We start from the raw sequence: 26,314 nt of genomic DNA, 5'->3' as shown, positions 1-26,314 counted from the left end.
TTTCATGGCTGTAGTCACCATCTTCTGTGATTTTAGAGCCCAAGTAAAAACTCTGTCATTGTTTTTCAACTTTCAGAGGTTCTTAAAAGTTTAAACCAAAACACTAATTTGAAAAGATATATCCACCCTAATGTTCACTTCAGCATTATTTACAATAGCTAAATTATGGATGCAATCTAAATGTCCATTGATAGATAAATGGCTAAAGAATAGCATATTACTTGGTTAAAAAAAAAAAAGAAATCTTGCCATTTTGACAACATGAGTGAACTTAGATGTATTATGCAAAGTGAAATAAATCAGACAGAGAAAGACAAACACTGTATGATCTTATATGTGTGTGTTTGGTGTTCAGTCATGTCCGACTCTTTGTGACCCTGTGGACTTAAGCCTATGAGGCTCCTCTGTCCATGGGTATTCTCCTGGCAAGAATACTGGAGTGGGTTGCCAATTCCTTCTCCAGGGCATCTTCCCGACTCAGGAATCAAACCCAGGTCTCCCACATTGCAGGCAGATTCTTTATTGTCTGCGCCACCAGGGCCAATCCAACTTGTATGAGGAATCTAAAAACTCATAAATACAGAGAGCAAACTGGTGGTTGCCAGAGGAAGGGTGGGTGGGGGGTTGGGTGAAACAGGTGAAGGAGGTTAAGAGGTACAAAACTGATTATAAAATAAATGTCATGGGGATGTAATACTTACCATAAGGAACATAGTCAATACTGTAATAATTTTGTATGGTAACAGATGGTTATGAGACTTACTGTGGTGATCATTTTATAATATATTTAAATACCAAATCATTATGATGTATACCTGAAACTAACATAATATTGCACGTCAATTATACTTCAATTAAAAAAGAAAGATTTTCAGCAATACTTCTGCTTTGTATTACATACTAATAAACCATTCTTTGAAAGGCTGTACTAGAGCAGATTAAAATATAAATCAGTCTTTTTACCCACATTTGCATTTAAGTCTAGCAATATTCATGACTCATAGATTTATTAATTTATATCATGAATTATTTTCTGGAGTGGGTTGCCATTTCCTCTTCCATGGGATTTTCCTGATCCGGGGATTGAACCCGTGTCTCCTTCGTCTCCTGCATTAGCAGATGAATTCTTTGCCACTGAGTCACCTGGGAAGCTGGCAAATTTTGCCTCAAGTCCTAATAAATAACCAAAATTCCTTCTTCTTATTTCTCTGACTTTGGAAAAGTATGAAAATCTGTTTTATGTGTTTGTGAAACAGAAAGCAATTCAAGTCAGGTTTGAGTGAAAATGATCTTTCTGGCTCATTTTCTCTACTGGTATGTGCTAAAACTTATGCATTATTCCTTTTCTCCTCTATCTCTCTGCTTGAGGGAATATGCTCACTCAGTACTGACCCATTTTTTTCACTGTCTACTATATTCCCAGAAATGTGTTGGGTGAACAGGCGGCAGACATGATTAAGATATAGATCTGGCTTTCAAAGAGGTCTGACTGTACAGAAGAGGGGGAAAAATAATTTTTTAAGGTATGGAATTGTACAAGTCAAAAGAGAGATATTTGTGCTAAACCATCAGAAGCATGAAAAGAGAACAGTTCTGCACAAATGACTCTATCAAAAATCAGAAAGATCAGAAAAAAAACTTGCTTTCTTTTTCCTGCCATTGCCTAGAAGATGGACTACCTATAATACAACTCTGAAATAATTCTCCTTTTAAAAACCTTTCAGTGGTTTTCATAAACAAATGACAATTATTGTTCTAGTCTTTATTTATTTTCTAATTTTATTTCTGCCCTTATCTTTTAATTTGTCTATTTGTATACATTTCATTGGGTTTCCCAGATGGCGCTAGTGGTAAAGAACCCGCCTGCCAAAGCAAGAGACATAAGAGATGAAGGCTCAATCCCTGGGTCGAGAAGATCCCCTGGAGGAGGGCATGGCAACCTACTCCAGTATTCTTGGCTGGGAAACCCCATGGACAGAGGAACATGGCAGGCTATGGTCCACAGGGTTGCAAGGAGTCAGACATGACTGAGGGAACTTAAGCACACATGCATGCATACATTTTATTATTCTGTCAACTTATTTTTGCTATTTATGCCTGTGAAATTAATCTTTAATTTTCATTTTGCAGTTCAGTCCAAATTCAGAAATTAAGTCTGAATTAGAATTCACTTCTTGTGAGTTGAATAAATGAAGATAAAATGTGTCTGACTAAGGAAGGCTAAATATTGTAAAAAAATTGACATTCATAATCATTATACATTTTTTTATATTCAGTGAATCTCCTGACAATACCCAATGTGACTATAGGGATAACTGACATCATAAAAAAATTTCAAAATTTTACCTGGAATAAATGATAAGCTTAGTGTTGCAAAGAAAAGGCAAGAACTGACCAGCTGAATAATTACAACATTTCCTTCAGCTACAGTAATTCAAATATTTTAGTACGTATGAAAGAATAAACTGGTTAATCAGTGAAATAGAATAAATCATTTAGAAACAAATCTTTAAATATATAATTTAATTTGTGATAAAGGAGTCACTGTTTCTGGGACTATAAAGAAGGCTACATAAGTGAGAAAAAAAGTCAATTTAGATATCAACTCATATAGCACACAATAGACAACAAAATAATTTGAGATGGAATTAAATGTAAAAATTCAAACTAGGACTTTTGCTTCCACACATGCAGGATTTCTTCAGCACAAAGCTCTCTCTAATGCAATCCCTTTATAAGTCACACTCCTTTTCCCATTTCCCTAGCACCCATAACCCTTGGAAACCACTCATGTATCTTCCATTTCTACGGTTTTGTCATTTCAAGAGTGTTTTATGAAAGGAGTCCTACAGTATGGCCTTTAGAGATTGTATTTCTTTTCACTCAGTGTAAAGTTTTTGAGATCCATCCAAGTTGTTGCTTGTATCAGTACTTTGTCCATCTTCATTAGTGAGTAGTATTCCATGGTATGGATGTACCACAGCTAGTTTGATGGACATTTTGGTTGTTTCCAATATTTACAAATATTGTTTTCTTTCCCCCATCTTCTCAGAAAGCAGATTCTGGAATTTAATTTTTAATTACAGATTTTTTTGGTTACCTCTTTGTGTAGTTTTTCTGTATTTTTAAAAACACTACAGGGACTTCCCTGGTGTCCAGTGGTTAACATACTGCGCTTCCATTGCATGGGGCAAGGGTTAGACCCCTATTTGGGGAACTAAGATCCTGCATGCCATGTGGAGTGGCCAAAAAAAAACCAAAAAAACAAAAAACCACTGTGGAGAATAGATACATATTTCAGAAGGAAAATATAACATTGATAAAAAGAGTTATAAATGTCATAAATTTATTCAACATACAAATTTAGCATACTTCCAATTCCTGTCCCTTCTTTCTCCCACCATCCTCTCTTCTGACAAGTCTTTGTTCTTTGTTTCTGGAGCAGTTCATCTGATGAGGTCCACAAGTTACCATCTTCAATCATTTCCATGTTCAGATTCTAAAGAGTAAAGAAAAGATAGAAATATTAGGAAAATTTTGTGATCTAATAACAGAATAATTTTTCATATTTTAATGATAAATATTTGAACTTAGTATGCTTATTTATTTTTATTGATAAGGTTGTTCTCAGTTTTTCCATATTTTAAAGTGGAGAGTGGAAGGTCTCATAGCAAGTGTTGTATTCTCAAAGATGAACCCTGTCAATCAGCCAAAAGGAACCTCTTATAGATCACATCTCTTGTACAGTATTATATGGACAATTTTAGAGTGAAAAGTTGCCTGACTTTAACTTGTGTAAGTTTACAAACATCTCAGAAAGGCCGTGGGTGATAAATATATCGCCACTGAGCACAGAAATATAAACTAAATAATAGATGATTTAGCTTTTGTATGTGGCAAATAACTGGATTCATCCTCAAACAAGTCAACCTAGATACATGTAATTATATTTTACTTGCATTTTTTCCTACTGTGAACGTCTATAATACATCTGAGATAGTTCAATTAATAAATGATTCACCAAGGAGATTTATAATATGTTAAGGGAATGTTCAAGAAGCAGCTTTATGCAGACAACAAATGTTTATTTATTTTCTTTTCATTGGCATCAGATTTTACTGTCTATACTTTACCAGCACTGCAGGGAACACTGTACTCTTCAATGGTGATTTCCTCTGAAATGCAAAAAAGAATGAGACAGTGTGAAGACAGACATGCAGTAATAGGCACATGAGTAGTTAACTGTAAATAAACTGTGTAAGCTATGAAAGAAAGTAGAAAGCATAGTTATAGAGCCAATAAAAGGACTTCTTTTGTACTAAGCCACTTGGGATTAGTTGGTGGGAATTAAGAGAAAGGTGGGCTTGGACACAAAGTTCACAAATGGATAACTGACTTTCTGTAGGACACTGTATAGCCCTTTTTCACAATTATATTTTTCTTATTGGAGTTGTACCTTCCGCTCTGAACATTTTCTTTTCTAAGAAAGAGTTAAGTTGGAATGCCACCAGCATGCTAAGACGCTGGTAAGTTTCTAGTTCAAAGTCATGAGTAAATCAAAGAATTTCCTGATATATTACACAGTTTCCCCAAATTTGTGAGTCTCCAAGGCCCAGGTGAAAAATAGATCAAATTTTGGGTCTCATAGCACACATTAGCACTGAGAAATGTTTTTTTTTTTTTAAGTTATTGCTACTCTTCTTTCCTTTCTGGAATAATTCAATGTAGAACAAACAACTTCATAGGAGAATTTAGAAAGAATTGATCCCCTTATTGCTCTCTGATTGATTTATAAGAAAGACTCTAACACTTGTTGGGGGACAAGTATTACGAACAAGATTATCCTGTGATCATAAACTCACTCTTTCTTCCAGTGAGGGATTGTGGAGTATTCCTTCAGTTATGGTGACACTATTCTAGATTAGTCATCTTTTTCCTTTCAAGGCTTGGCGTGTCTGAATCTCACTCACCTGTCTCATAGTAATCATATGCCTTTACGATAGCTGGTTTTAAATTCTTTACTGCGATGTCTTGTTCCACTGAGAAGGAGAAACTCAGGATTTGATGGGTTAACTGGAGAGACAGGAAAACTGAATTGGAATCAAAGATTAACTGAATCTCTCTTTCGTTATTATCAAACCCTGTACTTATGCTATTCTCTGTACCAAAAAGTATGGAAAGAATGAGATGGCTTCCGACTTGTATAATACATTCAAGGACAGATAAGAGAAGGGCAAGAAGACAATTCTACAGACAGTGAAATGTAGTAAATCAAGCCTGTTGACTTAGCCAGGATTCATTTTCTTCTATCACTATTTTCCTCCCCTACCCTTTTCATAAATGAAATACAAGGGAGTTTTACAATATGGGGCTTCCCTGGAGGCTCAGATGCTAAAGAATCTGCCTACAATGTGGGAGACCCGGCTTCAATTCCTGGGTCAGGACGATTCCTCTGGAGAAGGGAGTGGCAACCCACTCCAGTATTCTTGCCTGGAGAATTTCTTGGATGGACAGAAGAGCTTGGTAAGCTGTAGTCTGTGGGGTTGTAAAGAGTTGAACATGACCGAGTGACTAACACTTATACCAGAGACTTCTGTAACATGGTAAGCTTGTATGTGAAGTACACTCTTTGGAACCTGGCTTGTTAGAACCTCTAGAGGCTCTTCTGGATCTAGTAGAGTCACAGAGAATCTTACCTCTTCAAAGTAAATCAGAACATGGTTGGTGTTCACTTCAGTCCTCTGAATCTGAGCCATTTCCTGGAGCTGTAGATGCAGAGGATAAACCAAAGGGTATGAGATAAGGGACTTTTAGGCCGAGATAGTCTTCAGATATTTATGTTCTAAGTGGTTTCTCAGAACATCACACTCTAATTTGATCTCCTCAAGAATAATAGCAATAGTAATAAAAATAACATTGACTAAACACCCTCCCTATCTATTATCTACATACAGAGACAGGGAATTATCTTCTAACTATATTAAAAAAAAGGAGAGGGGGAAGGTTAAAAGATATTTCTCCCCATCTTTTGCGTCTAGCATAATTTTGATACCAGAAACCAGTAAGAATAATGTAAGAAACAAAAAATATACCCCAGTGTCAGTCACTGGGAGAAGGGGCAACAGAGGATGAGATGGTTGGATAGCATCACCCGTTCAATGGACATGAATTTGGGTAAACTCCGGGAGTTGGTGATGGACAGGGAGGCCTGGCGTGCTACGGTTCATGGGGTCGCAAAGAGTTAGACATGACTGAGTGACTGAACTGAACTGAGTGTTAGTCATGATATTAAAAAAAAAACCACACACGACCATTTATAAGCAAACAGAATCTAGAAATTTATTTTAAAAAATAAACACAACAACCAGGTCCAGTTAGTCCTAAGAATGTAATGTTGCTTCAGAATTTAAAAGACCAATGTGATTTATTATACTAATTAAAAATAAAATCACTGTCATCTAAAATACAGAAAAAGATTTGAACTAAAACACAGGGCCCATTTGCTACAATAACTTTTGTAAATTATAATTGGAAACTTCCTTGACCCAATAAGGAAAATGATCAAAAACTCTAAAGCAAACATTTGTTCAATGATGAAGAGAGAAAAACTTTCTCTTCTATGTCAAGGAGAAGCTCAGAAAAAAAAATTAAAAATGGAGACTATATATACATACATACATATGATGTAGTCTCCCTTTTCCTTTTTATACATAATGAAAAGATAATTCAATGCACTACGCATTCCTAGAAGTCTCAAGGAATTATTAACCATGTTTATGATTTACATCTTATAGTTGAGACCATATAACTAGGATGTCCACTGATCGAATAATGGAAACACACACTAGAGACACAAGTTTGAGAGACATCTTGAAGAACTGAATAAAAAAAAAATTTACAGTATTTATTTGCCATGACTTTGCTATCTGTAAGGGATTTAGGGCTTACCTTTCTCACTGATGATTTCACAGGTATGAAGCCTGATACCATCTTCACATCAACAATGACCATGTTGGATCTGGGGCGTTCCCCAGTGTAACTGTGAAGTCAAGGTGCACGGACAAGGCAGTCAAACAAAATCCTCTGGACTTCATTCAAGACAGAAGTTGTCTTTTATTTCTAGTGTTTCCTATCCCTGTCTACCTTTCAACTTCACCATCTACTCTATTTGCTTCTGCTATAACTGTCTGGGGGGCTTCCCAGGTGGCATTAGTGGTAAAGAATCTGTCAGCCAATGCAGGAGATGCAGGTTTGATCCCTGGCTTGGCAACAAGGCCCGCCTTGGGTAGGAAGGAAGTGGCAACCCACTCCAGTATTCTTGCCTGGAAAACTCCATGGACAGAGGAGTCTGGCGGGCTACAGTCCATGGGGTTGCAAAAGAGTGGGACATGACTGAACAACTGAGCACGTAGTTGTTTGAAAAACTCATAAGAAGTCATACTCTGCAGCTATGGTGACATCATATTCTCAACATTAAGGCTTTTTGGTTAAGAGTGAAGAAAATTTTCTTTTGAATAAATATTGCAAGAATTTCTTATTTATTATGTATGACCCTGGACAGTGAAGATCCTCTGCACCAGAAAATCAATTTCACCATAGTCTACAAAGGTCAGGTAGCAATTTACGATTTACCTAATGTTGATGTGAATCTGGACTTTCCTGTGAGCGCTGACTCCATCACAATTCTTGGGGAGAGTTTCAACTTTCAGAGTAAAGGGACCTTTTACTTCTTTCTTGGGCAGGATATTATATCTCAAGGATGTCTAAAACAAATGGGGAAAAAAAGTCTTTATTTTTGCACTCAATCTATTGCTTCCAGGTAATTTATATTTCCCCTTGGTACACATTTCATTTTCTGCTTTGAAGTTCAGATCTACTTTTTTAGACTTGATCTCCCATTTGTGACACTTCCGGAACCCTGGCATGTCTCACCTGGATATACACACATCCCGACCCTGACACGGCTGTGCTGTACTTCCCTGGGATCTCTGGCAAAGCCACCTCCTGCAGCAGTAGACGTTTGGCTTCATCTACTCGGAATTCTTCAGAGAAGGTCTCTCCAGACTTGACAGTGACAGTAGCTGCTTTCTCCCTTTTAGTGAAAGTTGCTGCTCCATATTTGGAGAGTGCCTGGAGAGCCACCACTGTATCCTGAAAAAAGATGGGTGCAGAAATTATAGGAGAAGAAGGTGGCTAAATCATACTGGATATAAACCATAATCATGCTGCTCTCAGAGTTACTTAGTCACAAACACCGTTCATTCACTGGATTTCAAGTCTATTCAGTGCTCGTTATTCATCATGAACTATTCTAGGTACTTTGTGTGTGTTAGTCACTCCGTCATGTTCGACCCTGTGATCCCATGGACTGTAGCCCACAGGCTTCTCTGTCCATAGAATTCTCTAGGCAAGAATCCTGTAGTGGATAGCCATTCCCCTCTCCAGGGGATCTTCCCAACCCAGGGATTGAATCCAGCTCTCCCGCATTGCAGGCAGATTCTTTACCATTTGAGCCATCTGGAAACCCTTAGGTACTTTGGGGAAATGCAATTTCCTCATTCATGTAGTTTACAATGTACATATGGGACTAAGACTCAAATATTTGACATAAAGTAGAAGACATTTCCGGAGAAGGCAATGGCAAGCCACTCCAGTACTATTGCCTAGAAAATCCCATGGATGGAGGAGCCTGGTAGGCTGCAATCCTATCAGGGGTCGCTAAGGGTTGGACACGACTGAGCGACTTCACTTTCACTTTCACACATTGGAGAAGGAAATGGCAACCCACTCCAGTGTTCTTGCCTGGAGAATCCCAGGGACGGGGGAGCCTGGTGGGCTTCTGTCTATGGGGTCACACAGAGTCGGACACGACTGAAGTGACTTAGCAGCAGCAGAAGACATTTCAATAATCTATATATTTCTGTGTATTTCTATGAGCTTCACAGGTGGCAGAGTGGTAAAGAATCTGCCTGCCAATGCAGGAGATGCAAGAGACTTGGGTTTGATCCCTGGGTCAGGAAGATCCCTGGAGGAGGAAATGGCAACCTACTCCAGTATTCTTGCCTGGAGAATCCCATAGACAGAGGAATCTCACAGGGTACAGTCCATGGGGTTGCAAAGAGTCGGACGTGACTGAGCATGGACACATGTAATATATACATTTCTATAACAATATTTGTTGGGAAAATTCAGAAAGAAGGAGTTGGAGCTAGTATTCATAATAAGAGAAGGCTGTGAAGAAGATGAGAAATAAGATTATCTCTGAATAGTGAGAAAGATTTATGAAGACAGAAAAGAAGGCAGTAACAGGAAGGGACATATTGGCAGTAAAGACCTGGAAAAGAGAGAGCCAATTCCAGGAAAAGCGAAGAGATCAGCCTTATTAGACAAGATTATTCATGTTTACGGAGGAGAGGAAATATTTTGGGCAAAATAATTTTAGTCTTTGGATGAAAAATGCCACAAAGCATGTAGGATCTTAGTTCCCCCACCAACCAGGGATGGAACCTGAGCCCCCTGCAGTGGAAACACAGAGTCTGAACCACCAGGAAAGACCCTAAAGGAAGTAATTATATGAAAACATTGCTTTAGGAAGATTGGTTACTTTATAGAAGAGGATTCACTAAGAAAAGAAAATATGAGAGATTGTTCAGAGGACAGAGAAATAATCCAAGTATAAAATAATGAGGCTGAAACCTTTCTGGTGATGCAAGAATAAAATATAAATTAGAAACACTATTCACTTACTCAACTCTTAGAATATGGTTGTGTCTACATAGGTATTAGTACATTTATTTTTCTTCCTAGAATCTCTTCACAGACCTGAGTGGAGGAGAAGCCCCCATTGGGGTTCTGTTGCTTGGTGAGCCATCTTACAATCTGTGTAGCCACAGACAGATCTTCTGAAGATGGGGCGGGCTGGGCAGTAAGATAGGCAAGGAGGGAGTAAGATGTCATCTCCACGTCAACAGAAGGAGCCCGGTGTGGACTGTAGAGTTCATTAACTTCTTGAGTCTTCCTAGGACGTTGCCAGTGGATTGAGTCCTCTTAGAAATAAAAAAGGATATCATCTTCAGCTTAGAGAACATTTTAAAAAACCTAATTCATGAATGATACCTGTAATGACAGCTCACCTAGTGAATGGACATACATGAAGTGAAGTGAAAATCTCTCAGTTGTGTCCGATTTTTTGCGACCCTGTGGACTATACAGTTCATAGGATACTCCAGGCCAGAATACTGGAGTCAGTAGCCTTTCCTTTCTCAAGGGGATCTTCCCAACCCCAGGGATTGAACCCAGGTCTCCCGCATTGCAGGCAGATTCTTTACCAGCTGAGCCTCCAGGGAAGCCCAAGAATACTGGAGTGGGTAGTTTTTCCTTTCTCCAGGGGATGGTCCTGACCCAGGAATTGAACTGGGGTCTTTTGCATTGCGGGTAGATTCTTTACCAACTGAGCTATCAGGGAAGCCCAGACATACATGAAGTGAAAGTATTAAATAATCACCAATCAAGCTAATCTTTGCCAAGAAAGTACATTGAGGTTCCAGTAAATCACCTCGTGTCTTTGTGTTTATTACATCCTTGTGTGATATTAGAAACTGGACTGTTTAGAGGTCTATAATGTGTGAATTGATAAAATCATCCATGTTACCAAGAGATGTTAGGTCAGTAATAATTAATCTTCTTATAATAATAAAATGGATAGAATATAATATAACCATGATGTGAAAGTGAAAAGTGAAAGTCGTTCAGCTGTTTCCAACTCTTTGTGAGCCCATGGACTGATTATATACAGTTCATGGAATTCTCCAGTTGAGAATAGGTGGAGTGGGTAGTCGTTTCCTTCTCCAGTGGATCTTCCCAAACCAGGGATAGAACCCAGGTCTTCTGCATTGCAGGCAGATTCTTTACAAGCTGAACCACCAGGGAAGCCCAAGAATACTGGAGTGGGTAGCCTATCCCTTCTCCAGGGGATCGTCCTGACCCAGGAATCGAACCGGGGTCTCCTGCATCGCAGGCGGATTCTTTACCAGCTAAGCTATCAGGGAAGCCCAAAATAAATGTGAATAAGATAGGCTCTCTCCCTTTGATCATTGGTGATTTTTGGAAGTCAATTCTTACCTTCTCTTACAGCCTCTTTGTCTAGTGACTCAAGCAGCTCCTTTCGTTTGGCTTGGTCTCCTGCTAGTGCGAAGGCATAGGCCAATAACGCCTTGGTATAGACAAGACTTCCTTGGGCCTCTGAGGCAGATTGCCAGGCCCTTTCCAGGCAGAATAGAGCATTGCGGACAACTGGGTGCTATAAAGAAGATAAAGACCCTGCTTCTGTTTTCCTTTGTTCCAGCCATTTACTTATTTATTTAATTGTGTGTGGGGGGGGGTATAGCTGCTTTACAACGTTGTGTTAGTTTCTGCTGTACAACAAAGTGAATCAGTTATATGTATATATTTATCCTCTCTTTTTTGGATTTCCTTCCCATTTAGGTCACCACAGAGCATTGAGTAGAGTTCCCTGTGCTCTACAGCAGGCTCTCATTGGTTATCTATTTTACACATAGCAGCGTGTATGTGTCAATCCAAATCTCCCAGTTCATCCTGTCCCCACCTTTCCACTTTGGGATCCATATATTATCATTCCCCACATCAATCAATCCTGTTTCTGCCTTGCAAAATGATTCATCTGTGCCACTTTTCTAGATTCCACATACATGCATTGATATACAGAATTTGTTTTTCTCTTTCTGACTTACTGAAAATGAAGGAAGACTTTAAGCTAGCTGAACCAGGCTAATGAACCGTTCCCTGGCTAGCCACAGATTAAATGCCCCAATGTGCTTGCACAACACCACAGTTCTGACCAGAGGGTAATTTCCTTTGGAGCTTCCCAAGGCATCTATCGTCCTTTATGCTCCAGTGAAATATACTAATATTAAATAATGTGAAAATCACAACTCATTTTCCTCAGAGATTCATAGCTCCATGAGTTTCATCCTTACATTAGAGGGAGGTACAGGGTGGGAGTGGCGGTACATACGGTGACAAGCAGTGGCATCTCCAGTAGAGCGATGGTGATATAGGCAGAGAGCGTTACCTCATCATCGATCCCACCCTGTAGGATCAGAGGCAGAGACACTCAAACACTCCAATAGTCATCACCCAGAGTCAGCTAACTCTAATTTCCTCCTTGGTTATCTTCACCAGAATGTATCTTTTCTAGGGTAATATTACTATTTCTTCCGCTTCCTCCTTCACCCCTAAAATCTGAAATCTGTCCCAAATCACTTTCCCTCACTTTTAATGGCATAGTGCAGTTTCTTGGACACGCTATTTTCTTACCATAGGAAACATCTAATTTATTGTTAGGTTTCAAAAGCTTTCACTTCTGCTGTCCTTCTCAAAGTTATGTCACCAGGACTTGAGGAATCCATAGGAGCAACACAGCTCATACATTTTACTCTTCTCAGGGACCAGAGCAAATTTAAAGGCATCACCTTAATAGCATTGTTCAGCAATGATCCGGAGCGCTGGAAACAACCATTTTCTTTCTGCTTCCGTGAGAGCCAGGTAAGGGAGTCTGTGATGTGTGAGTCCTCCACAAAGATGTGTGACTGGGCTTGAGAAAAAGACTTGAGCACAAATGCAGTAAGCCTGTTCAGCAAATAAAAGAAGGAGACCTGAAGACCATCTCCCTTTTAAAGCTCACTGTGCATCATTGCTTCCAGATAGCTTCACAATTCCATGGAGAAAATTGGTGAGGAGATGACCCTTGAATACTGAATATACTCTTATTTGTCTAACAAACTTCTGAATCTATTTAAAAATCTCTCAACTTTATTGGTTTCTCCAGAGGTGATACTTTTTTTCTCATAAAATGTTTGTTGAAGACTCCAAGCCTTCCCATCACCCAAACTGCCATTTTCTGAATGCTTTTACTACATCACAGAGTCTTTCTGTCCTTCGTCTCCTCTCCTCCCTGAATGCACAATATAGAAACTTCTTCCTCTCTCATTTCACATTATGACACCTTATGCCTTATATTTCTGCTTGAGGGGACTCTAATTTTACTACTATCTATTGTACTATCTGCCTCCAGGAGACACAGGTTCTATCCTTGGGTCTGGAAGATCCCCTGGAGAAAGAAATGGCAACCCACTCCAGTATTCTTGCCTGGGAAATCCCATGGACAGAGGAGCCGGGGCTACAGTCTATGGGATCTCAAAAGAGTCGGACATGACTTAGAGACCAAACAATAACTGTACAATCAGAACAGTGAGCTTTCATACAGGAAAAGGTGAGACACTCCGCTAGCAATGATATGCATGTGGGTTTTTAAAGGGTAACAAATTTCTACACAATAAGTCCAGGTGTCAGAAAAGAGCTATTTCCAGTTATCTGAAATATCTTGGATCTACAGAGAGCATATGGAAATAATTATCTTACCAAGTGTTTCCCTGACTTGTACCACCACGATCCCCAAAGGTGCTGTAAGAACCGTCACTGTGCTTATAGTTCAACTGTCTTTGGTAACCTGAAGAAGAAGGATGTTTGCATCGATTTGGGAAATAGCAGAGACACTGGAGAAGGAATCAGGCTTTTCCTTAAAATTCATTGAGGAATCACAGGGAAACTACTTTTTTACTACAAGTCTCCAAGATTTGATGATGCCGTTTAATTCTCTGGTTGTATTGTGAGACATCTTGTTGGATGTCACAGCAAAAGTAATTACTAAATCTTAATTGAAGGGACATGGATTTGAGCTCACTGGAAGAGATATTTAGGAAATCAATTAATGTTTTCCTTTGGGGGTAATCTCTCACCATTGATGAGGTAGCTGATGGCTTTGGACTTGATCTTCTCAGTGAGCTGTCCTGTCTCATTTAGATAGTTCAGAACATAGATGTTAGGGGTGAAAAGGACCATATTCTGTTCTCCACAACCATAGGGCATCCGGAGAAGATTCTGAAGATTTTGCATTGCAGATCCTAGTATATCACCTGAGGAATGAAATACAGAAGAAAATTTAGAGGAACTCAGAGCTGATTGATGTTAAGGGTAGGAAAATAGATGACTAGCTAAGTGAGAAGTCAAATCATGTATAAGAGGTGAAGAAAAACAAGAAATAGAAAGAGAAATGTAGGAACAGTAAAGTAGATGTTCAAAGATGGGAAAAATAGGAGAAAAACAAAATGGCAGGATATACATTTCTGATGAGTCACACGTCTGGTAAAAAATGATTAGTTTCATCTCTCTTAGAAAGCATCACTATCTAGCCAATATCTTGAAGGTGAGAGCACAAAGAGATGACTCTCCTCACTCTTTAGAGTGTATCAAGGTCTAAGATGTAGCACAGTATCGATTCAGCCCCCCTTTCCCACTAATACACAGTGTGGTCCTTGGTTATTTCTCTCAGTCCAATGCCTAGACTCAGGGACTTCATTAGGAAGGGATGCTGAGACCCCATGCACTAGAGTTAAAGGGATGGACAGACGCTTCTTTTGGGATGGGAGACTCACCCAAAACTGAATATGTCGCCCTGGCAGAACCTTCAACCACATTTGAAGGAAGTTTTAATGACAACTCTTCAGATTCTCCAGTTTCTAATGAAACAAGACAAATATACAGAAGGGAGGGAAAAATGAGAGAAATGTTTTAGTTCGGTTTGCATTTTTTCCGTCTCTATGATCAAGATCCAACATCATGTTTTTCTTAGTTATTATTTAATTTCTTTGACGCAATCCAAGTTTCTCCTAGAGCCACAATTCATCTCACAGTGAAGTTCATATTAATCATATATATTTGTGCTAACCCTCTATAGATCTCTACATAAGCACATACCTCAGGTTATACTTATTTCCTTCTCTTTATTGTTTATGTTAACTTCTACTACAGCTAGTGGTTGTAAAAAAATCATATTTACTCCATAAATATGTATTAAGTGTGTGCTATGTACCAGATTTTAAGTGCAGTGATATAGAAATTTTTGGAAGACATTTCCTGACATCATAATAGCTTCATTTTGATGGAAGTAATAAAATAACAAAATTTTAGTATGCTAGATTTTTAGTATGCTAGATACTCATAAGTTCTATACAAAAAATAAAGCAGAGTGTTTATATGGGTGAGCTAGTGAGGCAAGGTAAACCAGGAAGTGCAGAATGTGGGGAGAAAGTTGCCATCTAAATACTCATTGATTAAAAATCAGGTACTTCCCTGGTGGTTCAGTGGCTAAGACTCCCCCAATTCAGGGGGCCCGGGTTCAATCCCTGGTCAGGGAACTAGAGCCACATGCCCCAACTAAAACCTGGTATAGCCAAAATCAGAAAGGAACCTGGAATGTTAGGTCTATGAATTAAGGTAAATTAGCAATGGCACCCCACTCCAGTACTCTTGCCTGGAGAATCCCATGGATGGAGGAGCCTGGTAGGCTACAGTCCATGGGGTCACTAAGAGTCGGACATGACTGAGCAACTTCACTTTCACTTTTCATGCATTGGAGAAGGAAATGGCAACCCACTCCGGTGTTCTTTCCTGGAGAATCCCAGGGACGGGGGAGCCTGGTGGGCTGCCGTCTGTGGGGCTGCACAGAGTCGGATACAACTGAAGCGACTTAGCAGCAGCAGCAGCAGAAGTGGTCAAACAGGAGATGACAGGAGTGAACATTGACATTTTAGGAATCATTGAATTAAAATGGACTGGAATGGGTGAATTTAATTCAGATGACCATTATATTTACTACTGTGGGCAAGAATCCCTTAGAAGAAATGGAGTAGCCTTCATAGTCAACAAGAGTCCAAAATGCAGTACTTGTGTGCAATCTCAAAAGTGACAGAATGATCTCTGTTCATTTCCAAGGCAAGCCATTCAGTATTACAGTAATCCAAGTCTATGCCCCAACCAATAATGCTGAGGAAGATGAAGTTGAATGGTTCTTTGAAGACCTACCAGACCTTCTAGAACTAACACTCAATAAAGATGTCCTTTTCATTATACGGGACTAGAATGCAAAAGTAGGAAGTCAAGAGATACCTGGAGTAACAGGTAAATTTGGACTTGGAGTACAAAATGAAGCAGGGCAGAGGCTAACAGAGATTTGCCAAGAACTTGCACTGGTCATAAAAAACACACTTTTCCAACAACACAAGAGAAGACTCTACACATGGACATCACCAGATGGTCAATACCAAAATCAGATTGATTTTATTCTTTGCAGCCAGAGATGAAGAAGCTCTATATAGTCAGTAAAATAAGACCAGGAGCTCAGATCATGAACTCTTTATTGCAGAATTCAGACTTAAATTGAAGAAAGTAGGGAAAGTCACTAGACCATTCAGGTATGACTTAAATTCCTTATGATTATACAGTGGAATTGACAAATAAATTCCAGGGGTTAGATTTGATAGACAGAGTGCCTGAAGAACTATGGATAGAGGTTTGTGACATTGTACAGGAGGCAGGAATCAAGACCATCCCCAAGAAAAAGAAATGCAAAAAGGCAAAATGGCTGTCTGAGGAGGCCTTACAAATAGCTGAGAAAAGAAGAAAAAGACAAAGGAGAAAAGGAAAGCTATACCTATTTGAATGCAGAGTTCCAAAGAATAGCAAGGAGAGATGAGAAAGCCTTCCTCAGTAATCAATGCAAAGAAATAGAGGAAAACAATAGAATGGGAAAGGCTAAAGATCTTTTCAAGAAAATTACAAAGGAACATTTCATGCAAATATGGGCACAATAAAGGACAGAAATGGTATGGACCTAACAGAAGCAGAAGATATTAAGAAGAGATGGCAAGAATACACAGAAGAACTATACAAAAAAGATCTTCATGACCCAGATAACTGCCATGGTGTGATCACTCACCTAGAGCCAGACATCCTGGAATGTGAAGTCAGTGGGCCTTAGGAAGCATCACTACAAACAAAGCTAGTGGAGATGATGGAATTCCAGTTGAGCTATTTCAAATCCTAAACGATGATGCTCTGAAAGTGCTGCACTCAATATGCCAGCAAATTTGGAAAACTCAGCAGTGGCCACAGGACTGGAAAAGGTCAGTTTTCATTCCAATCCCAAAGAAAGGCAATGCCAATGAATGTTCAAACTACCGCACAATTGTACTCATCTCACACACTAGCAAAGTAATGCTCAAAATTCTCCAAGCCAGGCTTCAAGAGTACGTGAACCTAGAAATCCCAGATGTTCACGCTGGATTTAGAAAAGGGAAAGGAACCAGAGATCAAATTGCCAACATCCATTCTATCATTGAAAAAGCAAGAGAATACCAGAAAAACATCTACTTCTGCTTTATTGATTATGCCAAAACCTTTGACTGTGAAGATCACAACAAACTGTGGAAAATTCTTCAAGAGATGGGAATACCAGACCACTTTATCTGCCTCTTGAAAAATCTGTATGCAGGTCAAAAAGCAACAGTTTGAACTGGACATCAAACAACAGATTGGTTCCAAATTGGGAAAGGAGTACGTCAAGGCTGTATATTGTCACCCTGCTTATATAACTTATATGCAGAGTACATCATGAGAAATGCTGGACTGGATGAAATGCTAGTTGGAATCAAGATTGCCGGGAGAACTATCAATAACCTCAGATACGCAGAATGACACCACCCTTGTGGCAGAAAGTGAAGAAGAACTAAAGAGCTTCTTGATGAAAGTGAAAGGGGAGAGTGAAAAAGATGGCTTAAAACTCAACATTCAAAAAACGAAGATCATGGCATCTGGTCCTGTCACTTCATGGCAAATAGGTGGGCAAACAATGGAGACAGTGAGACACTTTATATTTTTGGTCTCCAAAATCACTGCAGATGGTGACTGCAGCCCTGAAATTAAAAGACGCTTGTTCCTTGGAAGTAAAACTATGACCAACCTAGACAGCATATTAAAAAGCAGAGACATTACCTTGCCGATAAAAGTCTGTCTAGTCAAAGCTATAGTTTTTTCAGTAGTCACGTATGGATGTGAGCGTTGGACCATAGAGAAAGCTGAGCACCGAAGAGTTTGATGGTTTTGAACTGTGGTGTTGGAGAAAACTCTTGAGAGTCCCTTGGACTGCAAGGAGATCCAACCAGTCCATCCTAAAGGCAATCAGTCCCCAATATTCATTGGAATGAGTGATGCCGAAGCTGAAACTGCAATACTTTGGCCAACTGATGCAAAGAACTGACTCGTTTGAAAAGACCCTGATGCTGGGAAGGATTGAAGGCAGGAGGAGAAGGGGATGACAGAGGATGAGATGGTTAGATGGCATCACTGACTCAATGGACATGAGTTTGAGCAAACTTTGGGAATTGGTGATGGACAGGGAAGCCTGGTGTGCTGCAGTCCATGGGGTCGCTAAGAGTCAGACATGACTGAGTGACTGAACTGAACTGATTAGCCAAAATAAATAAATATATAAATAGTTTTAAAAATCATAAGTGATGGAGACTAAGTAAATCAGGGAGTAAAATTTATAGATATCTAGGGGAAGAGACTTGCTGGAAGACAGAACCAAACATGAAAAGACACCAGAGATGAGAGCATGCTGGATGTGTCCAAGATCGGATTAGGAGACCAGTGTGATTAGATTAGGAGGAGCAGGGTGAGTGGAGGAGAGGGTAAAAAGATAGGAAGTCACAAGGGTAGAAAGGTTTTGCAGGCGAATTGGAGACAAGCTCTAGTTTTGAGGGACATGGGAGACTCTTGGAAGATTCTGAACAGAGGAGGGGCATAGTGTGAAATATGCTTTGCAATGATTCTCTTGCTATAGAAGAACAAGGGGAGATGACCAGGAGACCAGTTAGGAGGTGGCTGAGATGATCCAAGAGAGAAAGGTCTAGAGCAGGAGTGGACATGATGAGAAGTGGGAAAATTCTGAATAATATTTAAAGGTAGAACCAACTAGATTTGGAATCGATTGGGTGTGGAGTAAAAGAGAAAGAGTATAATAAAGGAGGACTCCAAAATTTTTCTGCAGCAAGCAGAAGAATAGGATTTCCATCATCTGAGATGGAGAAAATTGTAGGAGAAGCAGCGAGTCCTGCAGGGGTTCAGTTTTGAGCAAGGTAGTTTTGAGAGACCTCTTAGACCTCCAAGCCTGCAAGTGGAGATGATAAGTGAACAGTTGAATACATGAATCTCAGTTCAGGAAAGAGGCATGGACTGAAGATATATACATTTTCTCGTCTCTGGTACAAAGTTATTAAAGTTCTGTGACTAGCTGAGATTAACAGGGGATACTTAAATAGAGAAGAAAGACCATCTGTCTACTAAGCATTGTTCTTAAGATGATTTTAGATAGTGCAGAGTTAAAGCATTTTAATAGTCATTTTCTGAATGACTCTATGAATGTTTAGATGGTAATTTTAAGGGTAATCATTAAATATTGTTTTTCTCTATATGTTAATGACCTAAAATTCTTCAAATAATTTATTTAAACAAAAAATGAATACACTTAAACTATTAACTGAATAACCAATAATACTAGTGCCACAAAGATATTTCAATATTTGGAAAATTGTGTAGGAAGAAGTTTGGGAAGCAAGGTGTATTGAAAGAATCCTGTCCAATAGTCATCAGCTTTAGTCCTCATTATTGGCCAAGAATTTTTAGGTGAATCTCTTTAACTTTTCGATGCCTTCATCAGGAAAAGATTGTTCTCCATCATATGTCCTTCAATTTGCACATGGGATAGTATAATTCATTCCTTTTTTTTTTTTTTTCCACCAGAGAAAATGTGCCTCCAAGGGCATTTCACATCATATACTTTGGCAAGTGGCTTAACATAAGAATTTTATTTCTGACACTTACCTGATGCACAGAGAAGTGTGTTGAAAGTTTCTTCTCTTTCTATTCCTTCAGGCTTTGTATTGAAAGAAGAAAATTAAGAAGAAAAGTTATGCATTTATATATATGGAATCTAGAAAAATGGTACTGAAGGAATAGAGAACAAACTTGTGGATACAGGGAGGAAGAAAAGGGTGAGGCGAATTGAGAGAGTAGTATTGACATACATACACTGCCGTGTGTGAAATAGATAACTAGTGGAAAGCTACTGTATAGCACAGGGAGCTCAGCTCAGTGCTCTGTAATGACTTAGAGGGATGGGATTTGGGGGGTGAGAGGAAGGGAGGATTTGGAAGGAGGGGATACATGTATACACATAGCTGATTCACATTGTTGTACAGTAGAAGCTAATACAACATTGTAAAGCAATTATTCTCCAATGAAAAAATGAATTAAAAAAGAGAAGTGATAATGTATCAGAGAAGAAGCAATCACTTTAGAAGAGAAAATGTTAGTGAAAGCTTGAGTTGTGGACATATTCATATTCATGGGAATGAAATGTCACTGCCACATACGTGTTAGATAAAGCGATTTCCATAATGAGGCTTCTGAGACTCAGAGAAATTAGACGTGCATACCTCAACTAGTAAAGGCTTGATAACAGTGTCCTTCTGTCCAAGTGCTGGGAAGTGAGGTGCCTCATTGCCACATAGTTCCCGAGACTGCAGGGCTTCTGCAGTAGCTGTGAAATTCACCTCTCCTGGGGAATAAGATACTTAAGGAGTTAAACAGTGATCCTATATTGAATGGTTTCTTCTTTTTAAGCCTCTCCAATATATATAATTGTTTTCTTTCCTTTGATCATTGTCAAAGGAGGAGAGACAAACATGCATCTGAGTGGGAGTGGAAAGCAATCATTACAACAAAAGAAGTAGGATTTGTGAACACCGTTATCACTCACCCAGTGACTTTGGGGTCACAGCCCAGGACACGGTTTTCTGCTTATTTCCACAGACACAATGAGATTCTTCTTTCTTCTCTACTGGGATGGCTAAGAAGGCAGAAGAGGCCTCCAGCTGCACGCTCACCTGTCCACCATTCCCACCCACAAGTTGGAGAAAGAACACAGGCAAAAGGTCAGTAATGGGGTGTCGGGGTGAGTGAAGGGGAAAGAAGCTTAAAGGGACAATGCATACTAATGAGAGGCTTTGAGAAGCTGTTCAGATAAGGTAAATCCTGTCAGGTATTTTGTAGTTTAGATGTTTGCCATAAGGACAGGGAGGCCTGGTGTTCTGCGATTCGTGGGGTCGCAAAGAGTAGGACATGACTGAGTGACTGAACTGACTGACTGATAAGGACATTGAAAAACTGATGGGAATCAGGATAAACACTCAGGATTCAGGCTTGTGCCAACACAAGGAAGAAATATTTTTCTTTTGTTAGAGTGAAAAAATAATCCGGTGGGAGTAATATCTGAATTCAGGAATGCACAAACAAAATAGAGTCCTGGATGACTATAACCTTACCACCTGAAAGTGAAAGTGTTATTCACTCAGTCGTGTCCAGCTCTTTGCGACTCCCAGGACTGTAGCCTGCCAGGCTCCTCTGTCCTTGGGGATTCTCCAGGCGAGAAGACTGGAGTGGGTTGCCATTTCCTTCTCCAGGTGATCTTCCCAACCCAGGGATTGAACCCAGGTCTCCCACATTGCAGACAGATTCTTTACCATCTGAGTCACCAGGGAAGCCCGGATGATTGTAACCTTAACACCTCGGACCTGTTGGGGAGCTTTGTTCCAGTCCAAAATTAGGCCACATAGTATTTAATTATGATTTACTAGGACATGACCTGGGGGAGATTTAGGAAATGAATGGTGTGTCCCTTCCTCCTACCTTCACTTACATCCAGACAAGTGCCCTTACCCGAATGCAATGGGACAGATAGTTGAACACAGTGGCTTTGAGTGTGAAGGCTTCTCCTCGAACCACAGAATAGGGAAGAGTGAGTTCCAGGAAGAAGGGCTGGAAGACTGTGAGAGAGACAGTGGGCGAGAGGCCAAGCCCTGCTGTTTCAGACAAGCAGAGGGCGCTGGCCTTCCACTCCGTGATGGTGTCAGGGACCTGGATTGCTAACTCACGTCTGCCCGATATACTAGAGAGGGGGAAAAAAGAAGACGAGAGTCAATGAATTCCTTTTCTTAAAAGCAGAGACCACAGCTGACTCTAGAGCATGACACTTTAGAAACCCAGTGTGATAAATGCTAAACTTGATATAAAGTTTGGTGCTCCTAGAGAGGTCTCTGAATTTTTTTTTTTTCTTTATAGGGTCAAGGGTGGCTTTCTATTATTTTAAGTATCTCAGGACCAAATTAGAAAAACAAAATTGCATTGTTTAGCTTTGAGATAAATGAACTATGAATCTACACATCTATCAGAAAAGAGTGGGGCAGAACAGAAAGGCCTGGGAGCCCTATGATTACACCAGAATTGTAGAGGAGGATTCAAATCCTCCTACGAACTCAGTTCCAAGCAGCACACAACGTACTCAAGTGGTATCAACTCCCAGATCCAGGTCTCAGGGAAATACTTCCGGATTGTTTCTTTCACTTTCATGGCTGAAGAGTCTTCTCTCTCACTCAATGGATAAGCTACCCCTGCACCTCCAAGTGCTAGAGAAGCGGCTACTGCGGGGCCTGGTGGACCTGCTGGAGCTGTGGAGAGACAACAAGAGGGCCCAATGTAAGCCTGAGTTTTATCATCGCTTTCTCAGAGCCGCCTTATGTGTCAAGTAGAACAAGGCCATATGCTCAGGGAACGTCTTTTATTAGACCAGTTTACCCTACCATCTTCTTACTTTGCTTACTCATCTATTTGTCTTATTGGAAGGTTAATCCTGCTGCTTCATCAAATAGTTTAGAGGCAAATGTATTTTTCTCTAGAAATGAAAACAAATGTAACTCTCCTTAAGCTGATTTTTCAACTGGTGAAAGGAAAAATAAAGAGTAGTTTAAACTCCCCTATACTGCTCAGATGGTAAAGAATCTGCCTGCAATGTGGGAGACCTGAGTTTGATCCCTGGGTCGGGAAGACCCCTGGAGAAGGGCATGGCAACCCACTCCAGTATTCTTGCCTGGAGAATCCCCATGGACAGAGGAGCCTGGCGGGCTATGGTCTATGGGGTTGCAAAGAGTCAGACATGACTAAGTGACTAAGAACAGCACAGCACATACTGTTTATGGGCTTCCCAGGTGTCACTAGTAAAGAACCTGCCTGCCAGTGTAGGAGACATAAGAGACATGAGTTCGATCCTTGGGTCAGGAAGATCCTGTGGAGGAAGGCATGGCAACCCACTGCAGTATTCAAGAATCCCATGAACAGAGGAGCCTGGCGGGCTACAGTTTATAGGCTCACAAAGAGTTGGACACGACTGAAGCGACGTAGTGGAGCACACAGCACAGGGGGAAATAGGATTTGTAGGCATCTCAGAGTGCCTAGAGAAATGTCTCTGTTAGCAGCAGAAGAGAAAATAGAATCTTTTTGACTTTTCCTCTTTTCTATGTATACTTGAGACACACAAGGAGACTGTGTATCTGCCAAAAGCTGAATTATTCTATTCTATTATTCAACTTGTCAGAATCACTGATTTCCATAAAAGAACGACAGAGGCAAATAATATCCATATAATCGTTCACATTTCTCAGATCCCTTGTAGGTAGGGCACCATGATCTGTGCCACTTCCACAGCTGGCCGTAAAGTCATGTGCATATCTGCTCCTTCTTCCCCAAGATAGTAACCTTGAAAGGCCTGCTGGAGGTGGAGTCACAAGATGAAAGCTGAATGAATCTCCTTGACAGTGATTGATCAGTGTCCTGACCAATGCAGGTGTTTTGAACAGCTCCTGGCCTCACAAGCAGTTTTTGTGAGAGCATTAAAATAAACTGTTAGGTGCTTAGACTCTGAGAAGTGGGGATTTGTTTGCTAAGGCGGTATAATTTATCTTATCTTGACTAATTCAGATACTGAAGGCACACTAGATAAAGAGGATTTAAAGTACCAAAACTGTATTTAATTTTGATTAGAGAGAGACAGAGAAATCCTAATGTTTCTTTTTTTTTCTAGACAAAAAAGTTATTTGAGGAAATTTTACCAAGAAATTGCTGCAGAGTCATAACATTCAGTACTTAAAAAAATGGCTTTTATCCCCAACCCAGCAAAACATTACTTTTCTTCTATTATTTTAGTGGATAGATAACTTTCACCCTTACCTCTTGCATAGGTCATAGACATTCCTGGATATGGTAGAAGCGACTGACAAAAATGTGGCTTGTGGATTTTTGAGTTGGTAAAGATACTTAATCCTGCAGACTGGAAGAAAAATAATTATTAAAACATATTGGCAATCCAGTCTGGAGACTGGGATATTTTATGTTTGTATTATACCCTTAATATTATACATAGAACTCATAGGGTTATCGTGAAAATTCTACCCAATGGAGAAGAGGGGTATTTTATAAAAATGAAAATGGGGTCACAGAGAGTCCAGATCATCCAGTTAATGAATGGGAGTTGGGATTAGAATCTACTTCTGATTCCTATTTCTGAATTTTGTCTCCTGTATGCTTGGTGCCCCTTTAATTATCTTTTGCCTCCAAGAAACTGAGTATTTTAGCTTTGGATGTTTTTCTTCCCTTTCTCCCTCTGCCTCAAATCACACCTTAACTTTGTTGCAGAGAATAATATTTTGTTTCTTTTCATTTGAAATTGTAGGGTTGCATATTGGAGATGTTTCTTCATAGTCAGTACACTTTGCTTCGTTCTTGTTTTATTGGGAAATATGCCTTTGCCTGAATATCTGTGTTCAACTCATTCCTTTTATGATTTATCCTTTCGTTTTTTCTTTCTCAGTTTTAAGTATCCTGAAACTCTGCATGCAAAACACGCATGCAGACATCCACAGTAGCTTGATTCCTTGATTCCTGTTACAGACTTCCTCCTTCTTCAATATTAGTCACAGTTAAATACTACTTGCTGTCCTCTAAGAGTGCTCGGGAAACTGTGGGACTCTGGGGCACAGTTGTCAGTGTTGGCAGTGGTATGGAACAGGGAGAAAGAAGTCAGAAAGAAACATTTAACAGTTAATAAAGAGCCTTCTTTCTCTCCCTCCACCACCAACTGATTCTGGAGGCTCCAGAAAAGGGAGGTTTAAACTGCTCTCAGCTAAGCTGCCGATCTCCACAACAGTACAACGCATGGCTTCCTCAAGGTATAGGGAGTGTTTTCAGTCCTTTTGGCGGAGCTAAGATTTAATCTCACAACCTGGATAAACTTCCCTTTTATAACTCTGCCTAACTGTAGTTAAAGATACACATTTGATCTAATGTACCTAAGGCATGCTAAAGTTTCTACTCCAAATTTCTTAAATTCTTCTTTATGAACAGCTACTTTCAATTCACCTGAAATTTTACTGCACTGAAACTGTTGGCCGAAGTATTTTACTTTATGTGTTCAGTCATTTGCTGATTCATTTATTGTGAAATGACTGTTACAGTGGTTGCCAACAGAGTATTCACTTATTTTAAGGATGTCAGAGGCTCTGTGGGAAATGTTTGCTTTGTTTTTCTCAAGCACCAGCTGGAATCAAGATTGCCAGGAGAAATATCAATAACCTCAGATATGCAGATGACACCACCCTTATGGCAGAAAGTGAAGAGGAACTCAAAAGCCTCTTGATGAAAGTGAAAGAGGAGAGTGAAAAGGTTGGCTTGAAGCTCAACATTCAGAAAACAAAGATCATGGCATCTGGTCCCATCACTTCATGGGAAATAGATGGGGAAACAGTGGAAACAGTGTCAGACTTTATTTTTTTGGGCTCCAAAATCACTGCGGATGCTGATTGCAGCCATGAAATTAAAAGACGCTTACTCCTTGGAAGGAAAGTTATGACCAGCCTAGATAGCATATTAAAAAGCAGGGACATTACTTTGCCAACCAAGGTCCGTTTAGTCAAGGCTATGGTTTTTCCCGTGGTCATGTATGGATGTGAGAGTTGGACTGTGAAGAAAGCTGATCACCAAAGAATTGATGCTTTTGAACTGTGGTGCTGGAGAAGGCTCTTGAGAGTCCCTTGGACTGCAAGGAGATCCAACCAGTCCATTCTAGAGGAGATCAATCCTGGGTGTTCATTGGAAGGACTGATGCTAAAGCTGAAACTGCAATACTTTGGCCACCTCATGTGACGAGTTGACTCACTGGAAAAGAGTCTGATGCTAGGAGGGATTGGGGGTGGGAGGAGACGGGGGCGACAGAGAATGAGATGGCTGGATGGCATCACCGACTCTGTGGACATGAGTTTGAGTGAACTCCGGGAGTTGATGATGGACAGGGAGGCCTGGCGTGCTGTGATTCATGGGGTCGCAAAGAGTCGGACACGACTGAGTGACTGAACTGAACTGAACTTGTTTTTCTCATATATTGGAATCTCTGAGAATCACTGAGAGGATATATGATGGTGACAACTAGCTTTGGGATCAACTTGGTTAA

The 26,314-nt window shown here is 40.0% G+C and overlaps 1 protein-coding gene across 2 annotated transcripts in view; it reads right to left on the bottom strand.

Annotated features, from left to right (window-relative positions):
• Window positions 1-3,329: 3,329 nt before the first annotated feature.
• The window catches only part of LOC129535740 (pregnancy zone protein-like), a 54,631-nt gene continuing 31,646 nt past the window's right edge, over window positions 3,330-26,314 (bottom strand). Inside the window, exons 18-37 of one of the 2 annotated variants that reach the window (XM_055394331.2) lie at window positions 24,040-24,139; window positions 22,319-22,484; window positions 21,697-21,925; window positions 20,738-20,864; window positions 20,415-20,536; window positions 19,801-19,852; window positions 14,514-14,597; window positions 13,818-13,994; window positions 13,441-13,528; window positions 12,492-12,648; window positions 12,035-12,109; window positions 11,122-11,299; window positions 9,823-10,046; window positions 7,933-8,151; window positions 7,633-7,763; window positions 6,949-7,039; window positions 5,697-5,765; window positions 4,971-5,073; window positions 4,134-4,175; window positions 3,330-3,499 (exon numbers count right to left, since the gene is read on the bottom strand). In XM_055394331.2, the coding sequence (XP_055250306.2) occupies window positions 3,477-3,499; window positions 4,134-4,175; window positions 4,971-5,073; window positions 5,697-5,765; window positions 6,949-7,039; window positions 7,633-7,763; window positions 7,933-8,151; window positions 9,823-10,046; window positions 11,122-11,299; window positions 12,035-12,109; window positions 12,492-12,648; window positions 13,441-13,528; window positions 13,818-13,994; window positions 14,514-14,597; window positions 19,801-19,852; window positions 20,415-20,536; window positions 20,738-20,864; window positions 21,697-21,925; window positions 22,319-22,484; window positions 24,040-24,139 (2,457 nt within the window). In that variant the 3' untranslated portion in view covers window positions 3,330-3,476. The remainder of the gene's footprint in view (window positions 3,500-4,133; window positions 4,176-4,970; window positions 5,074-5,696; window positions 5,766-6,948; window positions 7,040-7,632; window positions 7,764-7,932; window positions 8,152-9,822; window positions 10,047-11,121; window positions 11,300-12,034; window positions 12,110-12,491; window positions 12,649-13,440; window positions 13,529-13,817; window positions 13,995-14,513; window positions 14,598-19,800; window positions 19,853-20,414; window positions 20,537-20,737; window positions 20,865-21,696; window positions 21,926-22,318; window positions 22,485-24,039; window positions 24,140-26,314) is intronic. The other variant, XM_088837363.1, reaches the window with a different exon arrangement.

Source organism: Moschus berezovskii, chromosome 6 (genome assembly GCF_049115385.1).
Source record: "Moschus berezovskii isolate FMDL1 chromosome 6, NW_MosBer_1.0, whole genome shotgun sequence".
Taxonomy (NCBI): Eukaryota; Metazoa; Chordata; class Mammalia; order Artiodactyla; family Moschidae; genus Moschus; species Moschus berezovskii.
This window is presented reverse-complemented; position numbering and strand designations above follow the sequence as displayed.